The following is a 24,844-nucleotide window of genomic DNA, read 5'->3' as shown; positions in this document are numbered from 1 at the left end:
GTATGGTTTTTAACGTTTCGCAGTTCACAATAACTCAAAATGCAAGGTAGATTAAATCAAATGCTGGGATCAGATTCACTGTGTGTCATAACCACACACGCTTGCTTTCTTACTTACCGAGAGCTCTTTTGTGTGCTGCCTGACTGATACAATAGCGGCCTAGATTCTTTTGTGGGAAAGAAGGTGCTGATGGCTAAAGTAAGCATGTGGTGGTAAAAATAAAATGTACTCATTTTAGCTTCAGGCTAAGAACTTTATAAACTTAATGTCAGGTTCTCTTGCTGGATTAATGTAAATTGCTTTGTTTGCAGGGTTTATTGTCATCCCAAAACCAGGCCAATTCTCCAAGTGGAACTGTAGTATAGCCATCACACTACTGCTAGCAAACCTCTGAACGCAGGACAAGAAGTAATGACAGTGGAACCAGGAGCTGTTCTTCAGGCAAAGAGCATCACAAATTGTAATGTGGCAGAGTGTAAACATGGAATTATGTGAATCACATAGTAATTTGCAAAGGAATAATGTAATGAGTTCTTATTACAGCTAATACTGCTAATCTGCGCACCCAAGGAAGAGTTTTCGTGGCAGGGGGAAAGCTTCCTTTGGTGCTGCAGGAGATAATAGTAACATTTTTGGTTTTCTTTATACTTTTCAAGTCCAGTGTAATTTAATCTCTCTATAAATATATAAATAAAAGATATATATATATAGTGTAAAATAAAGTATGTTTCTTAAATTCAAGTAAGTTCAATGGTTAAACTAGTACTTCACCATTGTTTATTTTGCACTGATTTTTTTTAACCAGAGATGGCTAGAAGACAGCCTGGAATGCACTCATGGAAAATGAAAGTCATTACTTTCTGGCTTCAAAATGTTATTCAGGAAGATGGATGCTGCAATCATAGATTTTTAAAACAAAATTGTTTTGCACTTAAATAGTTTAATGCTAATAGAGAATTACTTTAAAAATGGTGCCCAGACACCGGAAAAACTATGTTGTGGAGAAAAGATCCTTTGTATCTATTAAACATTTATTTTAATATTGTTGTTTCCAACTGCCATTGGCTCTGTATTATATGTATAAATAATGTAATGGAGTGATGGGGGAGGGGAGTAACGGATCATTACACTAGAACTTCTCATTCATTTAAGAAAGTGGTATTTCTAATTCAGAAAATACATATTAAACTATCTTGAATATGCATTTTTGTTTACTTTTTGTTCAAATTCGATCACTTTTGATGTAATCAATCCTTTGTTGAATTAAATGTTTGGTACAGAAATAACATCTAAACTTTGTACAACAAATTCCTTTCAAAATTAGCTCATCTAGAACATGGCTTCGTATTTAATATAGTTGAATTTCGATTAGGAAGGTGAAATAACATTGTTTCGCTCTTGCTCATAATGGTTTATCTCTGAATATATCATACAGCGGAAATTGTGCAGACAGACAACTGTGCAGGGTAAAGATTTTGTAAGCACACGGTCCCAGGAGTTGTGAAGTGGAAGATCCAGCAGCAGGAGATGTACACGCTTTCTGACTCGGCAGTCTAAAATTAGGTCAACATACTGGAGTTGATGCGTTTCTGAGACAACTTGTTTGTCTTACATCAGACATCTCATTTATAATTCAACACTCGTAAGCTGCTAAGTGTTATGGAGATAGACGTAGCCGTGTATTTGTACAGTTCAGTGCCGCTTGTCTGAACACGTGTTATTTTTAATCAGTCGGCAACAGAACACTTGAATTGTTTTCAATAGTTCTTGCAAAGATTAACCCCCCCAGGAGATACTGCTCTGTGTCAAGCCCCAGAACGACAGAGAACAGAAGTACCTGCTGTATCTTTTCCTCTATTCCCTATATGGCAGTGTTCTCAATTAGGCTTTTGCTGAATCCTGCAGCAGGCCACTAGCCTGGGAACGTGGAACTTGCCCGAGTATGCACATGCTGTATTTGAGGGCACATGTTAATGCCTTTCCTGCTCTAGCAGCAGTAAAGTGGGGTAGAATTTTTTAAATTGCAAGTAAAGTTTAGATATTTTCTGGCATAAGAATATATATATTTTTTTTTTCAGGATATGAATGAAAATTTGGGGAGAAACAACTGCAGTGGCTACTTGTAACTAAGTCTAATTCTTGTAATTCAGCTACTGTGCAGAAAACCGCCAGATACATTTATAAGCTGACCATTAGATTGTCCACGTTATTAAAGATGGAGCTGTACTTCACAATTCTGTCTTATGTTCTTCTAAAGTATGAGGAATGGGGAAAACACTGAAACTGAGCAGGATTATCATTCAGAAGTTTTATTAACATAGTGGGTTTAACTGTTAAAATACAGATAAACCTCAGAACTAAAAACTAGTGTCGTTATCTCCCTGGTGTAGATGCTTCATATGGTCTGAGTCAAAATGAAACGCTTGAGAAAATGTGTAATGACTTTAAAAGACTTTTCCTTCAGCTGGAAAAATACAAAACCCCTAGGGAAAGGACCAGAGTATCCAACATTAGGGTAATAAGAGCAGCTACTTGCATATGTGATTGCAGTGTATGTCCCTGCTACAAATCGTAGTTCAACTGCATACAAGGTACATCTGTGGTGGTTCTTTTTTCAGCCTCCCTTTTACTATTGGGATGTCCTCTAGACGCTTGAACTGCCCATCCCACCCTTTATTCCATATAGAAAAAAATTTTAGGAAGAAAAGGGATACTTACAACTTACCTGAACAGAACTCAGAGTTCTACTATAGATACAGCTCTTAATAACATTTTCCTACTATGTTAAAAAAAATAAATAAAAGCGAGTGGAACATGGATCAGTTCACTATGGAATTTTAGCTGGAAGAATGAGGCTAGAAAGAAGGCTTTCCAGTTTGTAGCTTAAAGTTGAGTGTATTTTAACTATAAAGCAGGTGGGAAAATTCAAGTTTGCCAACTAAGCCAACAGCCAGAGAAGCGTAATTTGTCTCCAGAAATATAACAGCAAAGAACTTGGTATTAAATAAATACCTGTGAAGCATCCTATGTGCCAAACTGTGTAAAATGCGCCTGAAAGTGTAAAATAAATGAAGAAAAATTCCAATGTGGCCCTTCCCTTCAAACTTCCAATTTTCCTATCAAAAATCCTGCTGAATGTGAAATTGCCTTTTTCATTAGAACAGCCTGACAGCCCCAGATACAGACTGTGTAAGAGAGAACTGAAATATACAAGACAGTACCCTGATCGCTGCTTCTCTCCAAGTTTAAACTTAGCAAAAATTCTGACTTTTGTCAAAAAACAACCACTTTTCTGGTGTATGAATAATTACCTACCTGATACATCAATAATAGAAGCAAACAGTTGCAGTAACACTTTTCAGATCAGGAAAGACCTTGTGCAGACACAATCTGAGGGAATTTTTTTTTCTTTTTAGTTGAAATGTTGAAATATTTAAACTTCAGCATCTGTGGTTTGAGGTTTCCAGAAGATTATGGGAAGCTACCAATACAATTAACGTATCTCCATCAAGAACATATCCTTGATAATGTAAGCCTCGGCCTTCTGTGTAATGCTAGGGAGAGAGCTCTGAGGCTGAATGATCAGTCAGATGTCAGTAGGAGGATTTGTATTTTTTGGTTTTTTAATCTTGAAAGAAATCAGTAATTGCAGAGAGCAAGAAGATCCCATAGATACAGTAAGTTACCTATTTTTAGACCATTTTTACTGCTGCACACCATGCTTAACTCCAAATATACTGGCACCAAGCAACTCACCATCTTCCCCTCTGGGAAAAAACACTGGGTAAGCTTATGGTGCTTTTGCTTAAGGTATACGGTCAGAGGTTACGCTTATACTTTGTTGCCTGTAGACCTACAGTCCTTAATTCTATTTCCTAAGCTTAGCATCACACCTTTATTTTATACATACATACATACGTGTGTGTATATATATATATATATAACAACCTGTACTAAATTTATATATACAACATGGCCCTCGCCTGCCTTCTCTTTGATTTTGTTTCACTGTTCGTTACACAGAAAATGTTGAGCAGCAGCAGCAGTCCCAGAGGTGGTTCATTACTGGGAAAAAAAAGCTGCTCACTTCCCAATTATGAGCAGAGTAGCTTTTAGAACTAATAAAAAAACCCCAAAAAAGGTTATTGGCAAAACCTGTCTTGCATGAATACGTGGTAGGCAGAAGATTTTTAAACCCCCAGCTAAGTATGACTTGTACAAACTCATTTGCTTCTTAAGCAGCAAACCTGTTTTGTAACACATCACCAAATTTAAGTATTGCAAATGAATTATTGCAGATTTTTAGGAGATCAGGAGTTTTAAAATCAATAGTATCAAACTGCAATAATGGCTCTTTCCAAGTGAGTTAAAAACTCTGCCTTTTAACAACTCTTACTAGGAAACAGTGCAAAATTTCTAAAACATAAGGTATAAGCCCATACTGCTCTTTTAAGCAACCAGCTGCAGTATCAGTCTCTGTTAAACCTTTTGATTGAGATCAACAGCTGGAAGAAAACTACAACCACATTTTATTTGCTTTGAATCAGATAAAAAGTTGCTTTAGTTTTTAGCTATAGTTCTATAGAAATATTCAGCAATTACAGAAACTATCAAAATCAAGTACCTCATATGATTCATAATCAGCTCATCCTCAATAAAAAGTGAAGGTTGAAGTTACTGAATACAGGAGGTGAACACTTGCCAGAGCTGACTGAAAAATAAAGATTTTTTACATCTAAAACTGTACAAAAGTTAGCTGTCATTTATAATGTAATATGAAGTCTTGTATTTTGTAGATAATATTCCATTCTAATACTGAAGCTCAAAGAATCCTTTCATGTTATTTTTAACCAACCTTCTCCTTCATCAGGTTCTAAAAGGAAAATATACTTAGCAAGTTCAGTGCAGGGTGTGTATTGAGCTCACTGAGCTCTGCCAAACACCACTTCAGCTAATTCTTTCTTAAAAATTACTGCCTCACTTGATGTTTCGTGCAGTTTTTCCTGAAGGAATTTCTCACAAAGCCTCCATTGATGAACCCCAGAGCTAAAGTGGTGGAGAAAGTTGCTGCTCCCATGGAAAGAGAGTTTCTGCTTTCAAGGTTAAATGAACAGCAGAAAATAATTTGTAATCTTGTTTTTCTGCTACTGTAATTTGATTTTTGAGGAAAACCTGTATTTGAGAGTTTTTCACGTAGTACTGACTTCTGTCTCACCTTGCCAATACAGTGAACCCTTCAGAATGAATATGTGGAGTATTTTTCACACAGCTTGAATATAAACTGAGTTTTAGTTTGCAAGAACGTTAATCAGATTTTGATTTTTTAATTTCCAGTGTCAAATACAAGTTTAGGATTTTCCCATTTTCTTATTTTCTTCATTTTCTTATTTTTTAGGATATCATCTAAATGCAGGATAATTAAGTAAAAAAAAAAAAATAAATTTGCTCAAGATGTAGACTGAAGGCCTGAAAAGAAAGGTAAAAGCACTTTGTGCCTCTGCTACAACTTCTTCTGTAAAGCTCTTTAACTCAAAGACAGCAAAAAGATTATTATATTAAAAAAAAAACCCAAACATGTGGAACTGATGCTTTAAGTAATAGCAACTATGATAAGAGTCTACTGAAGGGATTGTGTGGTATCACAGCTTCTAAATTCTAACTCATGTGCTTCAGAGCTTGGGGGCAGGGGGAAACCGCATCAGACCAAATAAAGATCAGTGTTCAGGCAGACTGAATAAAACCAAATAATCAGCTTAAGTAAAACATTTGTTTCTAACTAACAAGCTCAGTGCCACAAATTACTTTCTCTAAGTGGGCTGACGATTCTTCCACTTAAATATTACCTGTCTTTTGACTTGCCATTGAAATTTGCCACAAACGCAGAAGTACTTGCCCTGATGTATTTCCTAGTAATCTTATTTTTTTGTGCATGGCCACGTGTTTCAGCTGCCCTAAAAAGTTTGAGGAAAAAAGAAAAAAAGAGTAAGAAATCAGTTGTGCTTCAGGTGAAGTTTGGACTCAATGCAAATAACTGAATTATGTTCATTGTGTTGCAAGCTTAGTCCTAGCACTGTGAGCAAACTTCATGTCAGTCCACTTTAAATAACAAGCACATAGTGCTCCCCTCACTTTTTAATTTTAGTCTTCAAGATTGAAGTGATTCGAAGTCACTTGCCAGAGTTCTTGACAATAAGGGTGCTGTAGTGCTTGATGGGTAGCAATTCTCTCATCAGGATCATATTTTATCACTGCATACAGGAGAGAGAAGCCTTTGGGAGGCAAACTGTGCACAACAGGAGGTATTCCTTTTCCTTTTTTAAAGGAGAAATCAAACCTTGCAAGTCTTGACCTGTGTTAAGCAAGTTGAGAGCAAACAGTTATTCATGCATATTCAGAGAGCATTACAGTTTAGTGAAAAAAATATATTATTCTCATCTGATTTAGGTAATCATTTATTAAGGATAAGTATGTAATACTTGGGGGAAAAAAAATGTTTTCTTTCCAAACAAGTTATGTCATTGGCCTTAAAGATGGAAATAAAAGGCCATGTAAGAGTGATACAGACTCAGACTTCCTCTGCTCTGCCTACAAGGAGCATGAATGTGATGATCTCTGGGTAGGGATAGAGGACACCGCTCTTCGGTCAGCAGCCATCCCAACAGAGTTAGATTTTTATAGTGGTTCCCTGAGCAGGAATTGCAGTTGTACAGTCATATAGGGGGTATTTAAACATTAAATTATAACTAAGGAGGCACATACTTACTGCTTGAACATGTCGAGAGTTTTGTTAGCAGGAGTGCCTATAACATCATGGATTTTTGAAATCTGGTCCAGCTCATTAGATCCAGGAAAGAGAGGCTGAAAACTGCAAGGTAAGAGATGGTATTAGCACTAGATAATCATAGAATTGTAGAATGCTTTGAGTTGTAAAGGACCTTACGGATCATCCAGTTCCAACCCCCTGCCATGGGCAGGGACACTTTCCACTAGCCCATGTTGCTCAAAGCTCCGTCCAACCTGGCCTTGAACACTGCCAGGGATGGGGCAGCCACAACTTCTCTGGGTGACCTGTGCCAGTGTCTCACCACTCTCACGGTAAAGAATTTCTTCCCAATACCTAATCTAAATCTCCCTCTGTCATCTTAAAGCCATTTCCCCTTGTCCTGTCACTACACGCACTTCTAAAAGGTCCCTCTTAAGCTTTCTTGTAGGCCCCCTTTAGGTACTAGACAGCTGCTAGAAGGTCTCCCTAGAGGCTTCTCTTCTCCAGGCTGAACAAGCCCAACTCTCTCAGCCTGTCTTCGTATGAGAGGTGCTCCAGCCCTCTGAGCATCTTTGTGGCCCTCCTCTGGGACTCACTCCAACAGCTCCATATCCTTCTTGTGTTTGGGGCCCCAGAGCTGAATGAGGACTGCAGGTGGGGTCTCATGAGAGCAGAGCAGAGAGGCAGGATCACCTCCTTCGACCTGCTGGTCACGCTCCTTTTGATGCAGCCCAGGATACGGCTGGCTTTCTGAGCTGCAAGTGCACACTGAAGCTGGCTCATGTTTTACTTCTCCTCAACCAACACCCCCAAGTCCTCCGCAGGGCTGCTCTCAATCCATTCTCTGCCCAGCCTGTAGTTGTGCTTGCGATTGCCCTGACCAAGGTGCAGGACCTTGCCCTTGGCCTTGTTGGACTTCATGAGAAGACACAATAAAACTAGTTAAAGTGGCACAGCTGCCACTTTGGTTAAAAGGAATTCATTTATGAGGTAGATGATACATTTTAGAATTATTCATTTGTGGACAGTTAAATACCAGCCAACAACTGAAGGATAACATAAGCAACAGATCCATACAACTGCATGTCTGGACAGAAAGATGGGTTATTAAACAGAAACCTGTAGCTGCCCTCTCCTTACAAGTTTGAGATAAAATATGTAAAGAGAACACTGCCTGGTGAAAAGCAATGGATTTGGGATTGTGTTTTCTTCTAGTGAACTGGCAGATCCCAGAAAATGATGTTTTTTCCTCATTTCAAGGCACCAGAGTCAAGCAGTTTTTCTTGCTGCGTATACACACGGAAGTATATATTTATAAGAAACATTCCATTCCTAACACACGGGTTCTTTGCAAGCAACAATACTAAAAAGATGGCAATTTGAACTGCATTCCTGAGCTTGATCCTCAGTTAATATAAAACTTGCACAGAGTCCTTGAAAACACTGTTATCACAATAGGGCAATGTGACGTAACAAGTTAGGTCCACTAACATTTGTTTCTTGCACATGTTGCTTTTTCCTGTATCAGCAGAACACTGCCTTGGACTTACAATTGAAGAAACACTTCAGTAGCACCACATGATCCTTGAAAGGAAAACACTCAGCCCTCCTTGTAGACAGGGGAAACTTCTTTTAACTGTTTGTAAATTCAAACAGCTGGCTGCACACTTCTCTGAATGTCTTCATAAAACTTTGAGTAGAGGAATGAGAGGAAAGGGATCTGATTCGTGTTCTGTAGCTACATCAAGACAAGCAGTTGGTAGTAGCTTTTGTGTGAACTACAAAATGTAGTTTAGTTCTGCTAAATGTAAAACCATAACACAGTGAAGAACAAGTGTGTACTCCACCAAAAAAAATGTAGTGCGGGAAACAGAATATATAAGGAGCAGACAGAGGGAGACCATGATTTGAAAGATAAGCACAGCTGAGGAAAAGACTAAAAATTCTTACACAATGTGGTGTGAAACATAAAGGCTTTCACGAAACATTCAACAGTAGAACTGCAAAATGCATTTAAAACCAAACCAACCTGTCCATAGCTTCCTGTAGCTTGGTAAGATTCTAATTTGGTAATTCCCAGTAAACATCCCTCATTTCTCTCTGAGCACATCCGTCAGGTCTCTGAACATATGCAGTGGTTGCAAAGAATGAAATTGTTGCATTAAGCTAAAATTACATGGAAATATCTTCGAGGTTTTTTGCCCTAAGAAAACTTAAGTTTGCAGCATGTAATTTTGTTGCCAAACTTCGAAGCCCACCTGATTTAAATGGAAATGAAATCCACAGCATTTTTAAAGCTTTTGGTCCCATTACTCTGCAACAGAACTGCCACATTTGGGATTTTTTTTTGGTTAACAGTTTTCTGACCAAAGTAGAGCTGTTTCTACAAGTTAGCAGGCAAAGCATAAGGGTTGTCATTTAATGTGATGGTGATGGCAGCAGCTGCACTTGCCATGTGGTGGAGGAGGAAAGAAGGAAAGCAAATGTTATCACTCCTGGTTGCATATCAGAGACAGCAGCGTGGGAAGAGAATAAAGAAGAACTGCTGCTGTTGCTAGGGCACAAAGATACTGGAGAAATACTCATGGTGGTGATTTTACCTTTTTAATTGAGGACTAGTGACGATTTTTTTGAGTTATAGTTTCATGATCATCAAAAAGCTTAAAGGACTTTGTGTTTTCCTGATCTCTTCCTTCATCAGAATCTGACTTCAAGATATTCCAGGACATCAGGTCCTGGTACAAAGGTCTTAAACACACTATATTATAAATCAAAGTAGTAAATCAGAGGAGTGTCTTCTCTCATTTCCTCTGGTTTTGCAGAATAGTGAATCAAATAAAAGAGGAAAAAACTGTACCATCAAGTGCATTAACAAGATGATTGAGAATAGTGAGTGATGCTCATGAGAGGAGATGAGCCATACACTATTCAGAGATAAAGCACAGAAAACACATTTTTACCAAACTCAAATATGAAGCCGGGGGGAGAGGGGGGACGACGACAAAACAATCAACTGCTCAAAAATGTTGTTTTCCTTGTAAATAGTTTTTGTTGGTATTAAGTTTTCTTGAACATCCCACTGCTTTCCACAAACCCCTGGAAACAAAGACCATATTACCCATACCACTTGCTCCTTATTTGAGTTATTTACCTTTGATTTTCTTCATTAATAACAAGAAAACGCTCCACTGAACGCTGTACCTTGTAATTTCATAGAAAACACAGCCAGCACTTCACATACCAATTTTGCAACTGTAGTAGCCACTTGTTAGTAAGCATTCATGTGTTCTGCACCAGCGTGTGGAGATGATTCCGTATGTGGCTGCTTAGAATAGATACTCCTACAAGATCCAAAATCTCCTAACATCAGGGTAGTTTGATGTTAGGATACAAAAATAAAGTATTTTGACAAATTAGAAACACTGAAATATTCAAGCAAAGATTTCCTTTAAATGTGTGAAGTAGTCATTATAAAAGAAATCACAGATTACTTTAAGAATAAACTTTCAGAAATCCCAACAGTAGTAGTATAGCAGTAAAACTGCATTTAAATAGCAAGCCCAGGCTTGAAGTATCTGTGTCCCATAATATGTGCAAATACCCTCAGTACATCATTAAAGAAAGACCTAAGAGTCAATGGGAAAACATACGGACTATTACTGAGGGGAAGACTGCTAAATAGAACATCTGGATTAAGTTATTTTCTGAGGGTCCTTGCGTTTAGCAGTGATATAACAGGTGGCTTTGGCTCCTCTTTGTAACGACTTCTCCTGTACACCTCTAAAACTTAAAAGAAAAATTTATCTCCAGAAAATCAAATTTCATAAACTGAATTTTTAAATCCTTGCTTGTCAGATATTAGCAAAATAACAATCTGAAACAGTTGGGAGAATAGATTTCAATCAAGGAATCTTCTGAAAGCTGACACCTTCTGCTCTATTTGTGTAACTTCCACTAAATGTAGGAATTGAATGTAGAAAGAGTGAGCTGCAAAACTGAACCCTATTGCTTGTTTCTAGGTTAACACAGAAAGGAAGACATATATTAATAAAGGATAAAGAACGGGTCTTTGGAGTGAGCACATGCAGGCAGTAATGCATCTGATTCATTTCAGATTTTAGCCAATAACAAACTTCCTTGTTATTATTCCAATAACTTCATTCCTCTAGATCAGGAATATGGTATTAGAGGTAACTGCCTATATATTTTTTAAAACCTGTGCTTTTATTCATGAGGAAGCATTACCTTCTCAAAAGAGAAAAATACTGATGCACTCCACCTGTAGTTAAATATTCTCATATAAAATGAATTACCTTTATTAATATGTTTTCTGGTTTCACATCTCTGTGAAATACTCCATTTCTGTACCAATATAAACACACCAGAGAAAAGAGTTCAGTAACAAGAGAAACATTATCAGTGCTTCCAGTTATTTGTAAAAAACAAACAAAAAACCCCTAAAGAAACTAACACTTTCTTCAAACTTACCAACAGCAAAGTAAAAAAACTGGATTTTGCCACCATGGTGAGACAACAGCTTCAGGTATGGGAGTGGGGAAGGGGCAGCCCAGGAAGGAGAGGCCAGGCTTTCTGCTTTTGCTCTTGCCAGCATTCCCAGAGGCTGCAAGGCCACCTGCTCCCAGAGGGCTTCCTGCAGCAGGTACCAGAGCTCCTCTGGGGTGCTGGCGGCTGCACGGGTTGCTCACTTGCTGCCCCAGGGCTCTGCTATAGGCAAAGATGTGTCTGTGCAACAGCCTTTTCTCTCCCTGCAGCAGTCTGCGGGCCCAGGCAACTGGAAGTCTCCGCTTAGAGATGACTCTGGAATAAATGTATGATACATTTACTGCAAAGCTGTTGCTGAATCAAGTCTCTTACCTATGTTTGTAATCAAGAGATTTGCATAACTGGTACATGGAGTTCTTAACATTTTCTTTTTTTTTTTTCCCCAGGTAATGGCTTTCTTCTTCCTAGAATTAAAATTTCAAGTTGTACAAGTCCTTTTTAGCAAACAACAGAATAAAAACCAATTACTCTTCAGCTTCCAGCAGTGCATCGATATTACCTTTTTCAATTATACTATTTCTATCACTTATTGCGAGCTTTGCAATCCATTTCCACTCAACTTCAGACATAATTTAGATTTCAGCATGCACCAGAATAGCTCAGCTAACAACTGTCAATTCAGTAGTCTGTAATCTGCCTTCACTTTTACTGCATGTTTTTCCTGCAGTATCTGTTTCCCCAAATTCTAACAGAACTGCAATATTTCACTTCTAAACATCTAATTTCCTCTCTAAATAAAATAACTGTCCTTGAGGTTTAAGATTCCTATCAATCACCTCAAATTACTGCAGTGCTTAAATGACTGATTCACATTTGACTTGCAAATTAAAGGTTAACCTATGTAGTTTAGCCTGCCATTGCTGTTGCACAATAATGACTGTTATAAAATGTATCTATTTTTCAGAGTTATTCAGTAACTACTCAGCTTTTTTGTTTATAGGCTCCAAAGGCCTTTTAATCTTGCTGTAATGCCTTTATGTAATGCTGCAATGTCATCAAGGGAGGCAGAAATGATCACATTTTTGAAAAACAAAGCAGGTACTGATCTGCCTGATGACAGCAGTATGAGTAATTGGCTGGGGAGGAGGAGGAGGGAGATTATCAGGACACTAACTCATTGAGGCTGCAAGTCCTAGCAGCCAGCAGGACTTGTGTTCCTAACTGATTACAGTACTCCTCCAGTCAGCCACATAATCCACTGAGCAGGATTAGATAACAAAGCACTTGAAACAGAGCACCATTGACATGGGGAACTGTGGTATTATTACCCCAGTAGAGATGATATACGGTGTTTTCAACACCAGGATTTTTGTCATTTATGGTAGAAAAGTTTTATTTTATAAAATGCAGGTATTCAAACCAACTCGGATTATTATTACCATTTAAGAAATCAGGCCTTCATAAAAAGAAGTCATGTTCAATTGCTTTTTCATTGCAGATCACCAGTAAAATCTGGAGCAGATGCTTTTCTACTTCCAGATTTATCATTAGAGAAATCTCATTTGGAAGTAATGATGAATCGAATCATAGCACTTGAGGCTGCAATCATTTCCGCTTGAGGCATCTTCCCCACCTCTCTCTGAGCCATAGTTTTTTCATCGCTTTATATGGCTGAACTGTTCTTGATTAAACAAAAGGCAAGTCCATTTTTCAGTTACTGACTTGTGATACCAATATTAATAATTAATAGGAGTAGAATTATGACTAAGACAAATAGCTTCGTCTTGATTGAAATAACATGAATCTGTCAGTTGATTAAGGAAAACACCAAAAAGATCAATTTTCCACATTAGTAGCATTACAGTGAACTGTTCTCATAATTACAGAAGTATCTCCATACACCTTGTTAAATCAGAAATTCCTTCTCAGTCACCCCTGCTTCAAGAAATTTTTCTAACTTAAAGCTTTTTAAAATTGCTCTGCACCTCTAGTAAACTTCCTTTTGCAAGGTACACAGTAGTCAGGAAATGACAGGCATTCGCGTCACTATGCACTGTAGTAATTTACAAAAGACTACAAATCATCTGACATGTAACTACTTCTGTACACTCTGAAACCTGGTTTGTGACAGAGCATCGCTAATGAACAATTTAATTGTTCTACAAATTAGTAATGCACTCCTTCAAGTCACAGCCCTGAAAATTCAAAAGGAGCTCTTCCACTTGCCATTGCTACCTAGATATCCTCAGACAATACCTGGTCTGGCTCAGAACTAAGATTAATATTCTAATTTAATTATGTAGTTGGAATCTTTGCCCTATTTATTGTTTGAGATGACTGCCATGTTACACTGCATGGCTTTGCAATAAGCCACAAGTAGAGTTGCCTGGGGGAGAAAACAAATAAAAAACTATTTCTGCCCCATAGGAAACTGTGGTGTTGACACGTCTAATTTGAAACTCCAAACCTCATTTCTGAAAAATGCAAAGCACTTGACACAAATTAAATACTTTAATACTTCAAAATAATTTTTAGTTTATTACAATCTCAACAAGAATCTGTTTTTCATTTTCTCATTTCATTCTATGATTTGACAAGCTCCACCCCATCTGCCACCCCCCTATACAAAGTGGAAAAAAAGACATTGTATCATAGGAAAAATCAATCCAGACAAACAACAAAATCTAGACCATAAAAATTAACCAGCAATTTATAGAAGTTTAGGTAGACCCAGATTAATGTTCAGATAACCCCTAACTGCAGCACTTCAGACTACAACTGAACACAGATTCACTTTGAAACGATTCCATGCCACGGAAAAGGAGGTTTTTAAAACTAAGTGGTAGGAAAACAGTCATCTTATGGAAAACCTGAATTTGATAAAACCTGTATTTTAAAATAAAAAACAAACAAAGCAGAACATACTGAAACTATGAGACTAAGTTCCAGTTGTTAATATAGCAGGCTTTTTCACATGAAAAGAATGAGAGACACTGACAAATGTAACCAAATGAGTTAAAGAACAAACCTAAACATTCGGATTTTTCATGACTGAAGGACAGTATCTTTCCTGGAAGGAGAAGATGCAGGATTGTTTTTAATGAGGACTCTTTCCTATATGCTATTACTCTGACTTTACAACTTAACAAATCTATCTTGCAAGAATGAAATGTCTTACTAAAGCCAGCAAATACTAATGATCAGCAAACAACTGTATTTTAATCTCAAATATTATCTAGGTCAGGAACAGGGTTACTCCTTTTGTTAGAGATCTGAATGCTGCTGTCACTAATGTAATGTTTGAGAGCAAGTCTTTTATCTGTCCTATTACTGAATGACAGTTGCATGCTCAGTTATTAAAATGACTCTCCCAACTGTTAAGGCATTACAATTTTTTAATTATTCAGAAAAAAAAAACCAATCCTCTTTTAATACTGAATTGTAAGTGCGTGCCCCTTCATTTGCTGTATCCAACTCCTTTGGTGTCTGTATGCAATCTGGTTTTAAATCAGCTTTTGTTGTAAACTTTTATGTAGGAACTCTGCCTTAAGCCTTATGGGCTCCGATCTGCTTTGACAAACCTCTCCAGAATTTTCACGTATAGGAGGCTTCAGGGAACAATGTGATTTTATAGAGAAAACTTTCTAAAAGACATTTTTACTAGATATAAAACCTGAAAATCATTATTTCTTGATTCAGTAGTTTTTGAAACAAATGGGAATAATTTTCTTACTATATCACTACACTCCTGACCTACCAAAGAACCTTTTGAAGTTGGATTTATTTTACATAAAGCAATTACTTTCTGTTTTGCAGTCAAGGTTATTTCCCTGTTTTCATGTCATGTTTGACTGTAGAAATAGATGGCCATGGGCCTGACTCCTCAGAAACCTGCATGTATCCATTCCTTAAACAAGTGGTTATATTGCACTGGAAGGAAGAATAAAGCAGTACAACACAAGATTTCCCTACGAGTTTTAAAACATGTAACGGTGAACAACCAAGTGAAAAATAATTCATTCCACTTTGTGATCTACAAAGTGGATCTACACAAGGAGGGCTTGTGTGTTTCTTAAGCATACACTACATACCTTTTATCAGCTCATAAAGATTCATATCCGTAAGTTCACATATCAGTGAAAGGGAGCTATTTTATCACTGAAGAAACAAATAAGGAGACTTCAAGCTAGAAATAAAATGTACATGTCGATTTTTACACAGCATAGGAAAAAGTACACAGTTTAACCTGTATTAAAAGGGACATTTTCATTTTTAATTGATACTTTCTCAAAGAAGTTTTTCAACTTAGGGTCTGAGGTATCATAGTTTTAGTTCATACTATCCAAAGCATCCATTGCAAAAGTTAACTGATTTACTCCATTAAGTTATTTGAGGCATGTTTCCTGACATACCACACTGATTCGTATCACGAAATTTCTAGTAAATTAACTGATACAATCTTACAATAGAAGGTAGGAAATCCATTACACCAAACATGAAAATACTTTCTAGCTATGGCACCAGTAGTGTTCCATTGCATGCAAATGAGTATCTGACTGGAATCTGTGTTTTGCTGATAACAGCAGTTTTAAGTATTATCACGATATGGTAATACCTCTGATACTTTATTTTCCATTTCACTGCCTTGCAGATATCTGTGGGTCTTCAGTTTTTCTTGCAAGATAATTGCATTAAAATAGATCCCCTCTGCAATGTTCCATTAACCCAGGCAGCAATAGGTTGAGGGTGCAATCTGCAATTCAGTTTCCAGCCAGACTGTGACAGAGCTAGGCGAGCTGGCTGGCCATCTGGGTTACACTGAGTTAACGACACGGCAGCTGAAGCTGAGAATTCCAGAAGCCAAGCTGCTGACACCATTACCGGCTTTCCATGCATTGGGAAAACCAGGCCTGTCAGTAACAGCCCAGTACCAGAGCCTTGTGCAGAGGAATAAGACAGCCTGAAGAGCAAGAAAAAAATATTTTAGACTAGTCAACAAGTTCTGTGTCAAGTATTTGAATAATGAAGTATATGTCTGCCTAGTTGTACAGTGAAGCGTAAGACACAGCAATGGAGCAACTGCTGTCATAAAACCTGATCTCTTTGTGAGACAGAACATGTCCCCAGAAGACACTTAAGTGCCTAATGAGGCTACAGAACCCAACTTCAGCACTGACTGATCTCTTTCCAAATTCACAGCTCAATGCTGCCTAATTCAGAGATATAAACTCCTGTTATTTGCAAAGGGGTATCCGTAAAGTTGCCTATGAAATGATACTGCCAAATAGTTTGCCTCGATCCCTAGTTTAAACTGACAAGTCAAACCAAGATCCTTGAAGTACCAGAGCCTGTTCCAGCAGATCAGCTCTCAGTGTGTCTAACCAAACTCCTGCCTCCAGCAGACATGATGTTGTGCAGTTAAACCACTCACTGGACATGGGCTGAAATCACCAGCAAGTATTACATATTATGACATGAAGTTTAGCTGTGCTCACAATATATCTAGTCTGTAATTTTAATATTGATCTTGAAATATTTTTGGTCTGCTGCCAGAAAGCCAGAGAAAGTGACAGCTACATCACATTTCTTATAAAAATGATATGAAGAATTTAGAATTTGGTTGGGTTGGAGTTTTTTTTCTTGTTTTGTGTTTTTGGTTTTGTTTTTTTTTTTTTTTCCTCTCCCAATATAAAATAATAAAAAGAATAAAAATAAAAAACTGGTTAAGTTCCTACAGGTTGCCTCTAGACCCCAAAGTTACTGGATATGATTCAAATAAAGGAGTAAGAAATGAAGGCACCATACTTACAAAACAACTTAATGTAACATAAGGATATTGGGATGAGGACAAGCCTCCTTAGTGCTTGTATTTGTCTCCAATTATTCACTTGGTCCCTACTGGAGTTGAATCAGAAAGCAAAAAGAAAGGCTGACTTGCACTCAGGGACTGGATTGTAACTGTTGTTCTTCCCTGCCATGAGACTGTCAGAACCTTCTCCACTTTAGTCTGCAACTGAACTTTCAAATGCAGGACCTAGTAAATTGTTTGCCTGCTTTGTTTCTTTATGGTGCAAATCAATGATCAGTAAATGGCTTTATTCCTTCTCACAGCATGGAACAGCCAGACTTACCCAAACAGGATAAGTAGCAATATATTGTGCTCCAGATATCAGCTCAGTGCCAAGGAGCTATCTGGGAGGAATTCTGTGTTGCATAACAGCATGTATGATACTGTTTATTCAGCACTGGTATAGTATGCATTTCAACTACTCTCAGCACCATGCTGAAAGTGACAATCTAGCCTTGCCAAGCTTCACATTTAAAATTAAGTTTTGATGGTAACATCTTACATGAAAAAACCCACCATTCTACTGTTGTTTAATTATTATGTTGCCCTCCTAGACTTTAACAAACAACAAATCTATATGCTACAGACACTCCAGTGAGGTGGCAAGAAACAGAGAGCTTTGCATGCTATTAAATGGATCAGGACAGGACACAAATGCCTTTTCACAATCAGACTTAAAAGATAAACACCAAAACAATGTTTTCCAATTCGAAACTAGAAGAAATACCTTGTATGGGCACGTTCTGTTTGAAACACTGTTATCTGTTGATAAAAAGAGCTCATTTCATCAAAAGAATTTGTTGGTCAATTTATTAAAAACCTAAAAGATGTTTTAAACATCAAAAAAGAATCTGCTTGTTATGTCCTACCACTGAATTATATACCATCTGCCCTTGACATAGTTAAGCAGTTATTTTAAATACCCTTCCGATCATAAATTGGACAACTTGGTCAGTTGTAGGTAACATAAATGAACCAACAGTTCTCCAACAACACAACAGAAAATCAGAAGCCACATTACTTGAAGATATTTGAGTTTTCTCTCTCTGTTTCGTTTTTAACTTACAATCTTTGAAGCTCTGAGTTACATTGTGAAATCTCACCGAAGAGCAAAATGTCCTGTTTTACTTTGTACGTACAAATGTGTCACTCCCACTGATTTGATTAGGAACTTAATATGTTTAACCGAGAATACAAAGTCAGTGATCCAAAGGGCATTGTTTGGCACTTATATATTTGTAGGAGCATGTCAAGTCCATGTCTACTTCCACACATCCCTCACCTCTCTTTTCCTAACCAATAAAAAGCACCTATTTTGTGACCATATAACATCTTGCTGATGGATGTGATTAAATACATATACAATATGAAGTAGAACAGATGCTATACATGGACTAAGGATAAATACAGTGGTTTTAACCTGCATTAAAAAGGTATTTAAAGTAAGACTGAAAAAAGTACTGTCCAAAGGGAGGACCGACATATTTCCTCCTCCTATTTATTTACAGCAAAAAGAAAACCAGCACAAGTATACTCAGTGCGTTTGGAAACGCAATTATGTAGTCCTTGTTCTTGTTTCACCCTCAACCCAGTGATGAGGCAGCATTTAGTACAGTGGGTGATATCAATTAGAGTACTCAAGGAAATGACCTCAACGCCAAATGGGAAGGCTCTGCACCAGCAGCAGCAGAGTTCCATTCCTGCACTATATGCAAACTTTGTTACATACATCTGTATTCAAAAAGCTTCACATAGTCAAAATTTCACATTTTCCCACCAAATTTAAATAAGATTTTCTGTAGTACCACGATGAATTATGCACACCTTTCCAAATGTGGCTTCATGTCTTTACAGACATAGTACTTTCCATCCCTAAGTCAGTGTCTTCAGAACATCAGAGAAGTTTTCTCTCCTGTATGACCAACTCGTTTATATTCTAAAACAAAAAATGTACTGTTTCAGTATGTTTAAAATGGAAATTATTATGAAGACTGCCTATCAATCCACACTTGATTTGTTAAATTTTGACTAATGGAAAATTCTACATAAAGGAGGTTTTTTTTGTTAACATGTTCTTTGAGAGAAAATACAACGAATAACAACAAATGAAGTTTTACTGCCCATCTTACAGAAATCTGTGTTCCTGAAAGTAAAATCCAGTACTTCTATCTTAGACAACAAACTACTACCTCCTCACTCAGAGACATGATGCCTCTGCACAGAGCATTTTATACCTTTTTCTGCTGCAGCAAATTAGCAACTCCTACCTGAACTTATTCTTTGCTTCCTTCACCCCAAAAAACCCAAACCCTTTACTTAGATTGTACTTGAAAAGCAAGTGTACCTTGTCACTGTTCCAACATGGGGGTTTTTTTCTGTTGTTGTTTTGGGTTGAGTGGTTTTTGGGTTTTGTGTTTTGGGGTTTTTTTTTGTTTGTTTGGGTTTTGGGGGTTTTTTTTAGCAAAGCAGTTCCTGATTTTAAAGCTTTACTGCCATATTAAATGCAGATTTGAGTATTGCACTAGGCCAAAAATAATGCTTGGCCTTGATAACCAAGTGCACCAAACAGAAGAATGTGAAAATCAGTCAACTCTAGATGTGCAGAACTTTAAGAGATGAAGCAGGTAACATAAGCGTTATGAAGAAAGCTTTTTTATATTAATTTCTGAGTCTTGTCCTAATTTCCTTCAGAATTGATGTTTCTTTTCTTTCCTCCTCTATTCTCCTGCAACTTTGTGATTAACTGTTCCTTACCAATCCCAGTGCCTGGTTCCCTTTATTTTTAGCACCTACAGATTATATCCTTGATAATTCTTCCAGTAATTCCACTTGAGCAAAACCCTATTCTGGTTAGCTTTATGCTGCTCTTGCTTCTGACACGGTGTTATTATTTAAGAAAGATTGAAAGCAGTCATTTTAAGGGAGGCAGAGCATGAAACCTCTTTTATCATATTCAACCCTTTATGGGAGTCAGAATAACCATAGGAGCCTTAAGCTATATTGACAGCAGTGAATTCAGTGAAGTGTAGTTGTCTGTATTAGTTACTGTGACAACAGTCCCTGGCATGGATTTGGCCTGCGATAACTACCACTCTCTGAGGCACCTTCCCAGCCTGATGTGAGGACTCCTTCTAAGGTCATTTATCAAGCAGTTTCTGTTCTACTGCCTTGTTTTGGAAGATAAGAGAATTTGTTAGCATAGACGTGGGCCATTTCATGTCAGTTGCTCTTTGTGTCCAAGAAGATTTCCAGATATGTTTAATTTACAACTATAAATACAGCCTCACAGTGGAGAAAGCCTGCCAAGGAATTTTGTGGAGGGAAAAGTTACTTAGGCAGGGACATTCTAATGCTGTCTTCCAACTAGCAATCAATTTGTGTTGCCTTCATCTCTTTTCTCCTCCCCAACTTTCACACTTACTCATGTAAAAAATGCTTATATTTTAATTAGCAAAACCTTCCCCTTGAAAATCTCTCTTTCTCCAATACAGCAGCAGAGCAGGACTTCTGTGAGTATTGTCGGTTGCTCTTCTAATTCTTACCACGTGCTGCTTCAGTTTTCTACTGGATCATAAACTAACTAATTAGGCCATCTACATTGTAAGAATAGGAAAAACCAGAGTAATTTAAACTCAATGATACCATCTAATGCACTCTATACAGACAGTTTACATTACTATTACAAAAACTATTACAAAACTATTACAAAAACAGAACTATTACAAAAACAGAATCAGAATTTGAAAATCATTATGGGTAAGGAGGCAATCTCTAACAGAGAATCCTAAATGTGGAAGAGACCATGAGACTGTTTAATTCATGTGGCTGTTACTTGATAGCTGGTCAATCAGTGCTTTAAGCAAGGTGATCTCCAGCCTTCAGCATTCACCAAGCAAGGTGTCAGCAGACATGGATCACAGTTTGCACCATTCTCCTACACTCACCTTAAGTTTTAATTTCCTGTGTAAATAGCTAAATGTAAGGTGGGTATCATAAATCAGCATATTTAAATACCACTCTTTCAGAATTCCAAAGAAAAAGTGTCAACAGATTTTTTGGTAGCAACTGATACTCTCCAGTCAATCAGACACACACTAAGTTGTATGTTCATGTAATGTCAGAGCCAGTTGCTGTGGCAAAAAATTCCCAAGCCAGATTAAAAAAAAAAAGTATTAGCTATTTGCTGACCTACACTTTGATTCTAATTTTATTTTCTTAAATGCAAGTGATTGAGTCTCTGGCTAAAAAAAAAAATAAAAAAAATCATATGATCTGAAAATAAGATCTTAGTATCGATATATACACCAGCCACGGGTGTTAATGAAGCAAAATACTTTGGCAGAGAAACATAGGAAAAACATTATTGTACAAATTTATTGAAAATATTTTTAGGTATATAAAGAAGTCAGATAGTATATGTTTATATAATTTGGTTTTGTTTATATTTTCTTCTATACATGTATTTTGCTCCTATAAGAGAAGTCCAGATGAAGCTCACAAGAATTCGATTTTTTTTTTAATTTTTAAACTGAAGAGTTCTAATAGTCTCAGAAGAGCTGATTCTTGATACGCTTTAACACATACTTACAGCGCTAAAGATTTTTTTCATATAAGCATGTACGGTTTGTATTTTATTTTTTCACAATAGAGTGCTATATATCCAAAACAAAACTCCCACACATAACAAAAAATTGAGACTTTAACCTGGCACTTAAGAGAGAGCCATCCAGTGAAGAGAATGACAGCAAGGACCTGAATAATTTGAATTGATTGAATAAGGAAGACTCAGGAATGAAAGTCACATTATTCGAAATGTCTCTATGATGCAGAAAACCAACATGTAAACTCTCAACAAAACCGGTCACTGAAGATAAGAAAGCCTTTATCCTAGGGGGAAAATGAGATCAGCCACGTGACAAGTTAGTTATTGTGTAATGAGAAGCTGAAAGGAGCTCAGACATTGTTAGGAATAATGAAAGTTTATATAGAATAAGAAGAAATAAAATTTAGACTTCAAATTTACTAACAATTGAATATAAATTTTGGATGTGCATCACAAGCCACGATTTCTGGAGATTCTTAAAAATCCACTTCAGCGCCACATAACTGATCCTTCAAGAGTGACCAGGTGATAAAAAAACCACCAAAACAAGGGGCTTCAAACACACACTGAAGGAGAACAGGCAGGTCAAAGCCTGTCCATATTAAGCTACGAAACTTACTATAGCTACAAACCATAACTAATTACCGATTAGTTTACCCAAATTTGTGGTATTCAAAGATGAAGAATGACAGAAATGTTAAAAAGTTTATCAGCATTTTAAGACTGAAAGCTTTGGGGATGAAATCAAATAAAGCCTGATTTAATCAGGCTTGCATATAACATTAAAGAATAAAGAAGACCTAATCACTGGTTAGCAAGTCTTTCATGGCATCTATAACAAGTTAAGTATTACCTAACCTCTCCCCTCCCCTCTGTTTCAGCACACACAGATGTTCAGGCTTGCAATGGTTAGCAAGAAGGCAGATAAAGGTTAGGAAGAGTAAGGTGTAGCAATCTGAACTTGTTCAACACCAAAAAAGTGCCCATGAAAACGGAATGACAGTTGAAAGTGCAAGAGGCTACGGGATCTAGGAAATTAAGAACAACATAAATTAAAATTATGGGCAAGTGATGGAATTCAAGCACTACACCCGTATTACTGTAACTAGAGAGCACAGAAAATCAATCATCATTTGGAATGAAAGAATCCAGTACAGAGTGACAGAGAAGACAGTACTACAACAGGGTATTATAAAAACTCGAAGCAGATATTTTGTTGCAAAGATGCTAAGATGTTGAGGAAGAAAATGTGGTTACCTTTAAAGATGACATGCAGCTGCATGTGAGAAGAGAGAAATAGCAAAAACAACAACAACAAAAAAAAACACACACCAAAAAAAACCGCAAGCAACAAGAAGTTCAGCTTCATGAGTTCAGTCATGAGGCCATGACACATAATTACTGCATTCAGAAACATGCCAAACGCGTAGGACGTGACATGGGATGATCTGAAGAAGGATGCTACGTAATGGAAGGAAAAGCTTGCAGAACAAAGAATGAGAAAACTTAGCTATTTCTGAGAAAGTGCTTGGAAGGACCAGAAGACCGAAAGGCTACAGCTCCACAAGAGACAGGTTTCTGAGCACCCTGCTGAAGAGGAAGACCGGCACGCACAGAGAGACCGGCGTTTACATGTGCGGTCTCGGCAGGGGGATTTAGGAGATGGCAACGGGCTGCAAGTGCGTACAGAGCCGCTACGACCACCTCAGCCGAGGTGCTCCCCGCGCCGTCCGGGACCCCGGTCACCTCGGGCCACTATCACCGGTAACCGCCGGCCTCCTCAGCGGTGCCCCTCACACAAGCCCGCAGCCTCCGCACCGAGCAGAGCCCGCCGCTTCCCCCGCACCCCCTTACTTTTCGTCCTGCGCTCTCCTGCAGGTCTCGGGGTGAGCGAGAGCGCGGCCGAGCTGCTCCTGACCGCCGCGCAGCGCCCGGCCTCCCGCGGCCCTCAGTGCGCCATGTTGTGTTCCCGTCACCCTGGCAACCGCGCAGGCTCCGGCTCCCCGCCCCGGGCTCCGGTCCCGCCCCCGCCGATGACGTCACAAACCTCTCGCCATGGCACACCGAGCCACGCAGGCGCAGTGCAGCCGCCCAACCGGCGCGGAGGGAGGTGGCACAGGCGCGGTGGGCACCACGCGGCGGCACCGCCTGCACCGCCCCGCCTCCTGCCGGCTGCGCGCACCGCGCATGCACCGTGGGCGGGTCCCGGGGCCGGCGGCCGCTGCCCTGGCGGGCACGCTGCAGGCGGCTGCCTCGCCGCGGCACTTCGGCTTTCGCGTGTTCCGTGCTCGTGTGGAGCGGTTCTTCTCCGCGCCTCGCCGGCATGTCTGCCCTGGGCGGTGGAGTTGAGCCCTCCGTTGGTGAGAGAGCGGTGTGTGCGGGCCTCGGTCCCGGACGAGGAGTGCGACATCGGCGGCCCGGGCTTGTACAAGCGCTGGGTCTCCGCGGGGCTCAGACGAGTTTGTGTTTATCCGGGGTGGTGTGCTGGTCCCTGGTGGTTTCGCCGCGCCGGTGCAGGCCCTGCGGTTCAGGGTCGGTCGGGGAGCGCGGTGCCAACCAGCAGCTGCCAGCTTGCACGGGGGAGTGCGTTTGGGAGAGGATGGTCCGCACTAACCGTGTTCTCCACGCCGAGCTGCGGTGGGCCGGTATCCGAACCCTGCATTTTGGACAGGGGTCCCCACCCCCGTTCATCCCGACTGCTTTTGCTAAACGGACACAGTGTACTTTAATGGGGTCTTCACAGCTGAGAAGAAAAGTTGTCCTTTAAATGCTTCGTATGCAGCAAAAAGCAAAATACTAGGAAAAGGTGAATCATTTCTCCACTCAAACCAAGATTCTAACAACGTGTTAAATAGCCAGAAGAGTAAATGGTTTAAAATAGATGTGCAAAATAAATACTTTCTTTAATTAAACTGGAATCGTAACTAGCAAATACGGGAAGCATTATCCTGTTGACTTGGAGTTGCGGCAAACCCCGCGAACGCGTCTTGGCGGTTGCTGCCTCCCGGCTCTGCAGGGGGCAGAGTGGTCTCTGGCTGAGATGATCAGTCCAAGGTGTGCTCCCACGTGTGCGGGCCCGGCTCCGGCGCTCTCGCGCCAAACGTCCCTCGCTCCGCTTTGTCACCCT

General features: G+C 38.9%; 2 protein-coding genes across 8 annotated transcripts in view; one reads left to right on the top strand and one right to left on the bottom strand.

Annotated features, from left to right (window-relative positions):
- WDR20 (WD repeat domain 20) overlaps positions 1–4,631 on the top strand; it is a 54,216-nt gene extending 49,585 nt beyond the window's left edge. For all 7 annotated transcript variants that reach the window (XM_030485042.1, XM_030485037.1, XM_030485041.1 and 4 more), the window contains one exon: positions 312–4,631. In XM_030485042.1, the coding sequence (XP_030340902.1) occupies positions 312–365 (54 nt within the window). In that variant the 3' untranslated portion in view covers positions 366–4,631. The remainder of the gene's footprint in view (positions 1–311) is intronic.
- On the bottom strand, positions 1,599–24,042 carry MOK (MOK protein kinase). Its single transcript, XM_030482214.2, is given in 13 exon segments — positions 1,599–4,711; positions 5,844–5,946; positions 6,172–6,349; positions 6,764–6,865; positions 9,965–10,073; positions 10,076–10,142; positions 11,077–11,125; positions 11,639–11,697; positions 11,699–11,730; positions 15,358–15,413; positions 17,076–17,115; positions 17,118–17,161; positions 23,480–24,042. Coding segments are annotated over 13 exon segments (1,473 nt in total). The 3' UTR covers positions 1,599–4,640.
- Between the last annotated feature and the right edge of the window lie 802 nt (positions 24,043–24,844).

This window comes from Strigops habroptila, chromosome 4 (genome assembly GCF_004027225.2).
Source record: "Strigops habroptila isolate Jane chromosome 4, bStrHab1.2.pri, whole genome shotgun sequence".
Classification (NCBI taxonomy): domain Eukaryota; kingdom Metazoa; phylum Chordata; class Aves; order Psittaciformes; family Psittacidae; genus Strigops; species Strigops habroptila.
The sequence above is the reverse complement of the archived record's forward strand: the minus strand, read 5'-3'. Positions and strand labels throughout refer to the sequence as shown.